Consider the following 12399-nt stretch of genomic DNA (forward strand, 5'->3'; position numbering starts at 1 on the left):
TATCAGCCTTAATTGCTGGCAGTGGTTCGTGTGGTCATGTGACCACAACATGACAGCATGTGATAAATACACCCTTAAGATTAGGCCCTGCGTTGCAAACAGAAACATGCACTGCTTGCATTGCATCTAGAGAGGGACAGAGTGTGTTTTGATAGTGACAAAAATAGAAATGGTCTAATAAAAGCACCACTTAACAATAAATAAATAAATATATTTAAAAAAAACCCTAAATCTTTGCTCCTCTTTTGCTTTAAAATGCCATAATAAAAGACATTTATCAAAGTGATACAAAGGGCAAAAGGGAAATTTGTGCAATCAGCATTGACAGCCCACACATCTTTATTGTTTTAAAGTGTTTCATTGTGGCCACCCATCAACACTAGGTGAACACACACACACACACACAGCCTAGAGTTGAATCTGTCACTCCAGTTTGCATGTGTGTCATCCTCACAGCGCTCAGCTGCAAGATGCTGACTGAAGGGTCTGCAGCGCTCTGTCCATGCATCTTATTGTTACATGAAGCTAGTTCCCAACCACTGACCTTTTTATTCACTGCACTATACATTGTTAAAATAATGTATGAGGTGTCTAAGCCACAGCCACTTCATGGTGTGTGCATGTGTGTATGTGTGTGTGTGTGTGCTCAGCTTAAACCGATTTTGGGGGGGGAAAAAAACCTCCTAGTAAAACATTTAAGATAAACATATAATACATGCGAATAATTTTGCACGTTAAAGCTTTTCTGGCTCATGTGTTTGGTTGATGTCTCTTTGCTTTTTGTTTATAAATCAGGTGTAAAACACCTTTATGCCATGCCTGTGTTGTGTGTTTTTCCAAAAGTGAAGTTTTGCATCATAAATTGCAAAACTGGAAATGTAATGCTAAAAATAATTATAAAGAATAAAGGACGGCAAAAAAAAGAAGAAAAAATGGACAGGCATCAGGATAAAAGTAAAACATGACTAGATTCATCTTTAACCTTTTATTCTAACCTTCTCAGGAGCAAACCAGGTATAGCTAACAAAGGTTCAACTGACACTGAGGTGTATAGCTGTATGTCAAGAGAACAATCATGAAAACAAACAGTACAGATCAATCCATTAATAATGGGAATTGAGAGAGCAAGAGGGGATATAAAAAGATACAGTTTAAAACTCATCGGTACCAACTACTAAAGCTAGAAACCATTTTTGGGGGTCTTTTCTAAAAAAGAAAATTAAAAAAAATTACTACTTAATTATTCTGCTTTGTTGTCTCTGAATACATATAAATACAGTTTAATCCAGATCATTGTGCTCCAGATGGAGCTTTCCCACCATATTGCAAAAAAATCAGTAACACTGAAAGAGAAAATAAGAAATGCAAATAATAAATAGAGATGAATGAAGCCAATCTTCCTTACTGATTGACTGACCAACTATCTGCTTCCAATATGTCAAACATTTGACTTTGCCGGAGCTGTGCTTATAACAGGACAAGCTGATTTTACAGTTTGGGCAACAACAGAGGCGCCTATTGAGAAACCGAGTGTGTGCGCTTGCTTGACTTTGCACCATTTGTGTGTATGGTATATTTTTGCAGGTTTGCATATTGCGTCTATGAATGCCTGTGTGTAAACAGGTAAAGGGGGGGAAGGGAGGGACAGCACTGACTCCAGCACCTCTGCACCTTCCCTCCCACCTCCTTATTTATTTGTCTGTATTAGTTAGCTCCTTCTCAGCACTTAAAATTAATGTCATCCAGCAGAAAATAGAGGCTGAAAGCTAAAATTCAGCACTTTCGCAGCAGCCTGGTTATTTATCAAGCTAACAAGGAGAAGATGCATCCCGTTTCAGCCGGGCCCAGGAAATATGTGCCATTAAAGCCCAGAGCTAATGTTTGAGAGCCAGGGAATAACAGTGAAGGTGTCAGGGAGAGGGGATGGACGGCATCGCCAGCAATATGGATGCAGAAAGACCAGCAGACACATTTATATAAGCGACAATGGATACACTCAAGTGGAAGCATGAGAAGCAGGAGGAGACGCACACACAAGTGTACCAGCGGCGTATCCACAAGACATATTCTGCATGTTCTCGATGTGTGTATATGAAGTGCTGATTTGCTGATGGCTATAAAAATGATCCTTTAGGGGATACAGAAGACACAGTTTGGAGCTTTGAATAAATCATGTGTTGCCAAAATGAGCTTAGCACTAATTTTCTCATTAAAAGAAGAGTGTTGAACACGTCCTGAGGATTGTTAGTATTGTGCTGTGTTAACATAGCATCAGGAGCTAACGCCTAAGCGTTGGAATTCAATTAGACACTGCGTGCAGTGCTAAGCAGCTAACACTGGGTAGTCACCGCAGGGAAGAAAGGGAGAGGACGGTGATGCGAGGGGAGTGTGGAAGGTGTGTGTGGAAGGAAAAGGAGGCTGCGGGCAAGAGGAAGGCCCTGGGCTGCTGGCTGCGGTGATTCAGGGGAATACATTATATCACACTAACCTCCGGCTCATCGCAAGTTCCACTCTCAATCATGCTGTGAACACACAGTAACAACCAGAGGACAACAGTGGCTCTGAGGCTCAAACACAAACACACACATGCGTGCAGCAGTAACAGCTTTACAACTAATTATGTTTGAATAAAACAACACAAATCAGGCTTAAACAGCTGAAACAAAGGAGAAAAAATTCATATATTAATGTTAGTTGAAAAGAAAAGTGGCTTGATGTTCAGAGGTTTGGCTCGGGGGTGAAACTTTATCCTGATCAAGTAGCATCTAATCTGTGGCTTAGAAATAAAAACACGCTTTAGAAAAAACAATCCGAATCTAAAACACGGCTATTCTGTGTTCGTCTTGTGTGTCTTTACAACTGCACGGAGTGAAATTTCTCGTCTTTTTGTTATTTCTAACACCGACCCAGTTCCACTTGGTCCCTTCTCTTTTCAGACCAGGCCTAATAATGAGCATACATCCTGTTCATATCCTCACTGTCATTTGGATTTTCTGGATGGAGCGATGACGTCTGTGTCACTACCGAAACTCTAACACTGTAATGAGTCTCACTATAGGCAGCTAGTAGTTATATATATCCAAGGCAGTGAAGGATAGTGAAGTGTGTCAAGCTGTGGATGGAAAAAAAAAATCCCGTTTGCTGCTGATGACAAATGAGTGCAACACAACTTCAGTGTTTCATAAATGACACTTCAGTGTTGGGGCATACAGTGAACTGCACTGTTAATCACCTGAACTTTAAATTAAGTTGTGCTTAATCTAAATTTAAAATTCAATACAGATTTCCTCCAGAATGTTTTCTGAGAAGCTGAAAAAGGTGATTTGATTTCAGGTTTTACTATATGTGCTGCAAAATATTGAATAGTTATCAGGAGATACAACATATCACTTTTTGTGCCCATGTACCGATTTAATTTTTCTCATAAACAGCCAACCTTATTTTATAACCTTACTGGTAATATCCACCATCTTTTGCAAAAGCTTTTCGGGTTTTTACGTATGCACCCCATATGTCCATTTAAAGATGTGCTCACTACCTCACCGTAAACTCGCACCTTAAAGCTTCCGCGTGCACACGTGTCCTTCCTCCTCTGCCATGTCTACAAAAACCTGACCTGCCTGCTGTCAGCCACAGAGGCACCTTGCCCCTATGCGGCCCCTCCCCCCCGAGTGGCTGACTCACCCCGTCACCATGAGGAGAAGGCGAGCCGGAGTGAGCGGGAAGAGGAGAGGAGGAGGGATGACGGGGAGAGGGGATAACAGGGGGAAGAAGGAGGAAAAGTGAGGGTTGAAGTGGTGGGAGGGAAGAAACGGCAGAGGCGTGGTGTGTGGGTGGGGGCTCTGAAGCTTACTCTAATGTGCCCTCTCCACTCCCTCTGCCTGTGACCTCAGAGCTCCCGACAGCCAGAAAGTGCTGAAGCACGCAGGTGTCCTCGCGCTGCAGCCACACACACATGCGCAAACGCAAACACGTGCTCCGCTCACACCAACAGATGCACGAGTCCTGCCTTAGCAGGCTGCATTCTGTCAGCTTTTAACTCTTTCCCCGCCTGCATCCACGCTACGGCCATGCTTTCACATTTAAAAATGTTCACATCGGCCGTTATCAGTCAAGAGCAAAATAACAGGCGGTGATGGAGAGTGTGTCAAAAGCAAAGCTGGCGTGCGCTTCACAATGCTGAGCACATGAAGAAAGTAGAGTGTGCTGCCTGCTGCATGGTAAAATTAGCTGATGCTGATGCAGTAGTTTCCTCTGTCCAGCCTCCTGATTGTACAGGGTAAAACCTGAGGTGTCCAGAGAGTGTCCCGTCCTGTGCATGTGTGTGTGTGTGTGTGTGTGTGTGTGTGTGTGTGTGTGTGTGTGTGTGTGTGTGTGTGTGAGAGTGGGAGGGGGGGTTAGCATTAGAGAGTTGTATTACAGTGGTGATGAGTCGCCTGGCTGCGAGGCTGATACCTCAGCAGCACCCAGCATTGACCAGGCCTTTAAATAAAGCCTTCGATCCTCCAGCAGCAGAGAAGGTCACCGCCTTCCTCTGGTTTCCCTGCCTGTCTGTCTGCATCCACGACCAGGAGCCCTCCCGCCATGCGTTCCTCCCTTACCTCGCCTCCTAACCTCCTTCTGTCCTCTCGTCCCGGCGTGTGTGTCTGCATTCAAAAGCAGGCGCCACACTTTCCACAGTTTCTTACCTTCAGTCTTAAGTTTTTCTCAGTTCCTTTCATCCATCCTTCCTTTTTTTTTTGCTTTTATAGCCTCTGTTTTCCTACTACAAGTGTCACAGTATAAAATCTAGTCTTCGCTATCCCTCACTCACTCCATCAATCCCACATCCCTCCATCTGTGTATCTGCCAGAAATAAAACAAAACAAAACAAAAATACTGTATAGTGTCTGTCTCTGCAGAGTGAGCAGAGGGGGACACAGGAAGTCAGGGGGTCAAGACAGAGGTGAAAGGTTTTGGTCTCATCCCATGAGTTCGGTGCATGTCACCCCTCCGTCATTCAAGCAGCACTGTCAGAGCCCCAACACAGTGATGCCAAACATTGCATGCAATGGATGCTGTGAGAGAGTGATGAGTTTGGTTGTGAAGTGAGAAATAATGATAATCAGCAGGTGTCTGCTTTCCTTGTTAAAGCAAATCATTTTACCTAATATCTGATGCAAAGATGAACCTTTTAGATGAACTGAAATATTGATTATCAAAATACTGATCAGATCTAAAGATTTGAAGTTTCAATAGTTTTTATCAGGAGATCCTGTCTGTATTTAAAGTGCTTCAATTAAGAGCACAAAGCAGGTAACAGAAATATTATAGTAGCTTTCAACTTTTCTACTTCTCTACAATAATGTAATAAAACATAAAGAGCTTTCAGGAGTTAAAACAATGCATAAGCAGCTCTCTAGTATGGTTATTGTTTATAATTAATGTTTTACTTGATGCATTTCTTTTCATTTTAAATCTATTTTGTTTTGTGCTGAAACCTGTGAGTAAAGGAGATTAATCCTGAGACCTTTTTGTATAACTCTAGAATTTGGACAATAACTAATTATTGCTGCGGATATTTAATGGCTACTGAAAGCTGTATCATTAAAATCTTAGTAAGAACATGGTCTGTATTTAGTTTATATCTGCAGGAGGATTTAGTCTCCAGTGCCACCAATCATTAAAATTTAAATTTAAATTTTATTTTCACCTTGCATCAAAAACAGCAAAAAATGTTTTAAAGATGTTGTTTTTGTTGAAAGTGTCAAAGATGAGCATCAAGTTACCTCAGACTCCAGGGTGGCGGGGCCGAGAGGGCACAGCTCTCTATCACAGATGGAGGAATTTTCTTGACGTCCTGCAAAAAACAAAACAGGACGAAACATTAACACACTTTTTTGATGAAACAGAAGTGCACACTGATGTAAACACAACATATTTCCGACATTAAGTAATGGCTATCTGGTTCCCAAAACTGGCAATGACTGTAAAAGTCAGGGGTAATTTCAGTCGGCTTAGAAAACCGGTAATGCTGTGACTGAATAATGAATATGAGGTGCTCGTACAGTTCCCCAAAACCAACCTGTTATGTTACTAAAATAATATCAAGTGATTCTGAGCTAATTTTTATTCATATTCATTTTTTTATTTGTATTTAATGTGTTAAATGCAGGGATATTTTGATCAGTTAAACATCAGGAGTAGATTTGAATAAAAGGTTTAAATTCAAGCAGTTTTTATCCAGCTCGTTTACTAAACCATGGATACAGACCGATGCATTCAAATATGCTGACAATGAGACGTAACTTAATTATTTTAATAACATATACAAAAAAAACTGTATGCACAGAACAGTTGAATACAAAAAGGAAATCACTGCAGTTCACATTGTTATAATATTTTTCAAACTATTTTGTAATCTCCTATAATTTAATTTCTACTCTATTCTTCATAAAACTATCCAAATTTAGGCTTCTTTTTTTGCAAATAATTTCATTAGAATATAATTAGATGTATCATAAACGATAAAATCCTACATTAGGTCATGCTTACATTCATCAGTGTTTATAGGTGTCCCACAGCAGGGTATTTGCATATTTTTGCAAACATATGCATGCATGATCTGCACACCTGTGGACATTATATGAAGACACGGCAGCGATGAGGGTGAATAAAGGAAACCTGAGTAATGAATCACACTAAAAAAAAACTAAAAAAAACCTTTTTGCTTCTGAGAGTGAGAAATGAGGCAAAAGAAGGATGTTTAATGCCCCTCAATCCATCTTTAAGCAACAATGAAAGCCATTCATTTCCCTGTAATCCGATTCACACTGGCACCAAATGAACTCTGACGCGTTCGGGTATGAAGCAGCTCCCAGTTATAGACCTGCAGCACAGAGAAGACCTTAAAAAGCACCAAAGTATGGAGAGACTCCCAGATGTACAGCAGTTTAAATAAACTGCTGTACATCTGGGTGAATCTGCAAAGAACTGCATGCACCTGTTCATGAAAGTAAACACAGAGCTGGTTAGGCACAGGATCAGAAACACGTAGACACATAGCGTCGACATGCACGTCCACTTTCCAACTCAAACAGACACGCACTGACACACACATGCAAACAGGGCTTTGTACAAGGGAGGTCCATGTGCAGAAGGCAACACACATAGCGGCAACGTGTGGGGTCAAGGCCTTTCCCAGGTACAAATGAAAGGGAAAGCAGAGAGTTTGGAAGAGCTGAAAACACTGTCGGTCACCTTGCTTGGCAAAGAGATCAATGTCTGCTGGACTGACAGGGAGAGAGAGACAGACAGAGAAGTGGCTGCAGCAGAAGGGTAAATCACCTCTTGCTTCATTGAGATGCAGGTAAAACACACAGGGGTCGGGCTCGGCTCCAGCTCCACCCTGCATAAAACAAACTCATGCATAGCCAGACCTAAACATGCACACAGACAGCTTCTCACACACCCACCCACACAGTCGCATAATGCACTCACTTGTCAAACACCCCCCCTCCCCGAAACCACGTTCGCCGCGGTCCAAAACACACCACTTCACTGACTCTGTGCCCTGAAACTCAACTCACTGTTGAAAACATCAACACAGCCTCAGTTATGTTTATCTGCAAGTCAGAATATTGTGATCCCCTATAATTAAATCATAATTAGCTTTCATCTATTGCCCTTTAGTTATGCATTCTGAGGACAGCTTCCTCCATAAGCAAATGCAAATCTACTCCAGTGTCTATAAGCACATTCTTTTGCATCTCTGCATTTAAAGCTGTCTCAATTTAACGCGCAACACTGTAGATTTGGATCCACACAATCACATTTCAGTCACTCTGCCCATGATTGTATTTGGCCTGTGGAAAAAAATACAAGCATGCAAAGCCAATCAGAAACATTCACAGGAAACACCACCAACGTTTTACAGCCGTTGCTTTTTTACCACATGCATAGCTGTGACAGGACGGACAAGTTAAATTATTAAGCTTTTTAAATAAATGACATAACTCAGGACACTGCGAGAGGGTGAGAGAGGAAGAGAAGCTCGGGCACTGCGGGTCTAGATGATGGACGGACCACAGAGGAGCATAAAGGCAGCCGATTTAAATCACTTTAAATGTAAATGTTTATCGTGTGGAGTGATGCAGATGCGGAATGAGTAGGAGAGATTGAAATTGTTTCCTCTTGTGAATGCGAAAATGTTTTTAACCCTTTTCAGGGGTTTGCCACGCTCGGGAAGGAAGCGTTCGCAGGGGAATGACAGAGAATGAACGTGCACACGTAAAAACTGCCGTGTTGCTGTGCTGAATGAATGAGACATGCAGAGACATGCAATCCTAACATTATTTTAGTAAAAGAGCAGCTTTTTTGTTTGTTTTAAGTCAGTGGTTGGTGATAGCTCTGAATGAAATGATAACATATATTTTTACATTATGAAAAACAAACACAGGTACAACTGTAAAGATCTACTGCAAGGGCTTGAACTTTAACTGTGTTGTTCTTAAATTAATTGCAATTTTATTTTACTACAAAAAAAGAGTAAATGCATAGCTTCTTATTTTTAGCATTACACAATGAAGACTACAAATATCTGAATTTCATGACACAACGACTCATTCTTACAGATTTACCACCCTCCCTTAAAGCATACATACACGCTTCCGCAACAAGGTCACATAAAAGACAATGCAGGCAGGTTATTGAGCACTCACACGAACAGACACTAACCACTGTGCATATCCTTTTGTCCTATTAATTCTGAGACATTAAAGCAAAGTACATGATGATGATTTAAATGTCAATACTGATAAATTTCAGAGTGATTTCCCATAGTTGACCTGAAAGAGAGTCCAATATTGTGACAGCAGACAACTACATTATCTTTAATAACCTAATCATTGGACAGACTGCAAATGATCACAGTGAAGAAGTCAATATGCTGGGCCAGAGAACAGAATTACAGTTCATACTGATAAGATTAATAACGTGGAGTGTCTATATGGTGCGTGTACACACTTTTTCATGCTGTGCAAATAACAGAGGAAGCAAAACACAGCGAAAGAAGCAGTGATTACGGCTGCTGAGAAGTGAGAAGGAAGCCCTGAATTGTTGTTTCCTGTGCATTCTGTCCTCCTCCAAAACAGGAAGTGAATCAGTACTACTAAATCCCGCAGCCCCTCGGTGTGTCTAGAGGTCAAAACACACCCACAAACAACCGGCATCCCACACAATTTCCACAGCCCTACAACGATCAGCAATTTTCCGTTTTATCCTTCTTACGCATTGATGCCGGAGCACAAACCCTAGAAGCCTGCGAACCGTGACACAAAAGCGGCCCTCGATCTGCTACTTAACAAATTCACAAAACTGTTGTTGTACAAACAGGTAGAGCCGTCCTGAGCAAAGTCCAGAGGAAACCTCGCTAATCCTATCAGGCTCACATAAGAAAGGGGTGACATGAAAGAAGTATAGTATCTCCAGTTCTAGGTTATAACACAAATGTAATTAAATAGCACACTATATTGACCTAATCAGATAGGAGGGCCATAAATTAGTGGACACATGCTCACTAAAAGGCCGTCTCCTCTCAGCTAGGATGCATCTCTGATCGTTTATCATCTGAAAGGAGCAGGAAGGCAGCCAGCATATCTCTCTCTCTCTCTCTCTCCTCCCTCTCCTCTGTATTGCTCTCTCTCTCTCTCTCTCTCTCCTCCTTGGGCCCCATCCCTGTCTCTCACTCTCTTTTAATCACAGAGAAAATCCTTCCTTCAGGCATGAGTGGATCATGCTTTGCCATCTTGTCCCTCACTCCAGGCTTTCATGGAATCCATATGAGCCAGGTGACAGTGTCACTGTTGTACAAGTGAGACTTAGAACCAAATAGACAGTCCACAGTCTTTGTTTTCAGCCCGACACTGAAACATTCACCACTGTGGTGCATTTTAAGGTTTCCACGAGATGGACACTTTTCCTAGTCTGCACACACTCTGTCAAAAGGTCCCTCAGAGGGACAACCCAGTAGCACTTCTCTACATACACCCATGCGCAAACACACACACACACATGCACACACACACAACCACAAAGATTTCCAGCAGCATGCATTGTAGTGACCTTGTATGGGAGCCTGAACCAGACCCCATGCAGCTTTTATAGCAGCCATACTCCTCTTAGGGATGCACCGACTTCATCGGGAAGGAAAGGCGTCCCAGGCCACATTTGCCGGCAGGTTGGAGGGCTACAAGACCTGTCACTCGCTAGCAAATCAAATTACCCCCCGGGTGTCTCCTGTGCCTTTAATTCAATCTTTTCAGCATTTTTATGTCATAAGTCGAAGGATTTTTTTTTTCAGAGAAATGAAAGTGAGGCATTTCAAAAAAAAATTTGTTTGGTTAAAAATATGAGGCGTGATTTGATTTCCAAAAAGAAAAGAAAAAATATGCAAAACTGCGGAATTATTGTGGACTGGCAAATGACACGTCAGAGAAAAAAATTGCGACATGTTTGTGTTCAATCGCACATTTGCCTGCACACACGACTAAATGCATCACGTTTGCCACGCAGCGCTTTATCTGCGGTCGATCTGAATTAAAACCCTTCCACAGGCAATGTTCAACAAGTGCACATGTACCGAGTGAAAAGTGCAAGTTTACTCTAAAATCAATCATTAACTGAGCGTTTGCAGGTGACCTGCAGCACAGATATCAGGCCACAGGGCGAAAAACGAAAAATTATATAAGAAAAACTGAGCGCTATTTTTTCATTTTCACACACGCTTAAAAAGAACAAGAAGATTTTGTCTTTAAATACGCAACAGGTGAATTTTTTTCTAAAAAAAAAGAAAGAAAAAAAGCAAAGAAAAAAAGCAAAAAAAAAAGCAAAAGCCATTAAAAGAAACCCCTTAAAATTATTTGCCAAGATAATTTAAAAATAATAAAAATTAAAAAAGATAAAACCGCATTTAGAGGAAAACACATGGATAAACTGAACCAGATCACAAAGTTGGAATATACGCAGTCTACTTGATGTTTGGGAGCTGCGATAATTACACGGCTTCCAAGCAAACAACACGTTTATGAAAGAGATGCTTTTGTTATTGCAATCCCGCAGAGGAAATTCGGATTCGTTACAAGCCTCAGTGTGTGGCGTCGCCTCAAAGACACAGAGACAAACAAGCAGTAAAACTGAACAGAACAAAAACGAACATCATCAGGAAGGTGCATTTGTTTCCATTCATGGAGGTTTATTGACGAATGGTAACATTAGATTCAGCTTTTTAAAGTGAACAGGGCGTGTGCCTTTTACCTGTCCTGTTCAGTTTCTAACAGAACAGATAATCAGGGCGTCACAAAAAGACGAATGGCTGCTTGATGCTTTTCCTTAAATATTCTGCAACACCGGGGGAACCTTAAACTTCAATTTCCAAACAGTTCACAGTGTGTTTATCAGAAAATAAAGAGGAAAAAAGACCCATAGGGCTCCGAGTGAACTTAATCAGCCTCCTTAAATGAAAGGAAAACACATGAACAGTGAACTTCTACAAGACAAAGATCATTTGTTGCATAAAGTAGCCCGTCCTCCACATATTTTCAGGAAATCTGCTTTGTTTTTATCTTCAGCTCCACTTGTTGATCGCAATAATTTTAGTGCTAGTGTTGGAAATGTTATAATTATTGCTTATAATAAATATGCAGATGCTGCTCATCTTGATGCCATATTGCCTAACAGAAAAAATCAATACTGAGCACATTGTTGCTTTACATGAAGTCCCCTTTCACTCCCCCCCACACACACAAGGCTCCAAAAGAAGCCAATAAAATGTTGAAAGGGTCGAAAACGTGGTGAACTTTCATTAAAGAAAAGAGGCGCATAAATAGCCCTGTTCACTTGTTTTACATATTAAAAAAAATCAAAATGATAGTGAAACTGAGCAATGCAGTCACGGTATAATACAATTATACACAAGTTCACAAAAAGGTAGAATAAAAAAACAAAAAAACAAAAACAGAAAAAGAAGAAAAAACAAACAAACAATCCGTACATGACCAGCATGCATGGCTTCATTTAACTCACACAAGTCTCTCCAAACTTTGGCGCAGTTTGGATATTTTTCACCAGACAGGATGAATGACATGAAATGAAGTAAAGCATATTAAAACAGAGTGACTTTAAACAACCAAACAAAATCAGAATCACATCAAATAAAGCTGTTGAGTCTGAAAAGTTCTTTGTTTTAATTCACAAAACAAATATGGGTTTAAAGGGAACAGGATGGATGAGGCGCAGGAGGAAGGCTATGCGATGGGTCGCAGCAGGATGGTAAGTTTATGCAGTGTCTATAAAGGCAAACATCACAAAGTGGAGAAAAATCCTTTTAAAAAATGTATGGGTACTGTATTTTTAACCAGAGTC

The 12399-nt window shown here is 41.0% G+C and overlaps 1 protein-coding gene across 2 annotated transcripts in view; it reads right to left on the bottom strand.

The window, feature by feature from the left end:
• Positions 1 to 12399, bottom strand: part of mafb (MAF bZIP transcription factor b) — a 50998-nt gene that overhangs the window by 36929 nt on the left and 1670 nt on the right. The window contains exon 2 of one of the 2 annotated variants that reach the window (XM_086298408.1): positions 5769 to 5839. In XM_086298408.1, coding sequence (XP_086154534.1) covers positions 5812 to 5839 — 28 coding nt within the window. In that variant the 3' untranslated portion in view covers positions 5769 to 5811. Of the gene's footprint in view, positions 1 to 5768; positions 5840 to 11211; positions 12324 to 12399 lie in introns of those variants that run through there. The other variant, XM_086298407.1, reaches the window with a different exon arrangement.

This window comes from Aulonocara sp. 'chitande type north' Nkhata Bay, linkage group LG7 (assembly GCF_057382095.1).
Source record: "Aulonocara sp. 'chitande type north' Nkhata Bay isolate Kocher_YH1m ecotype deep benthic linkage group LG7, A_spYH_male_GT1.1, whole genome shotgun sequence".
NCBI lineage: Eukaryota > Metazoa > Chordata > Actinopteri > Cichliformes > Cichlidae > Aulonocara > Aulonocara sp. 'chitande type north' Nkhata Bay.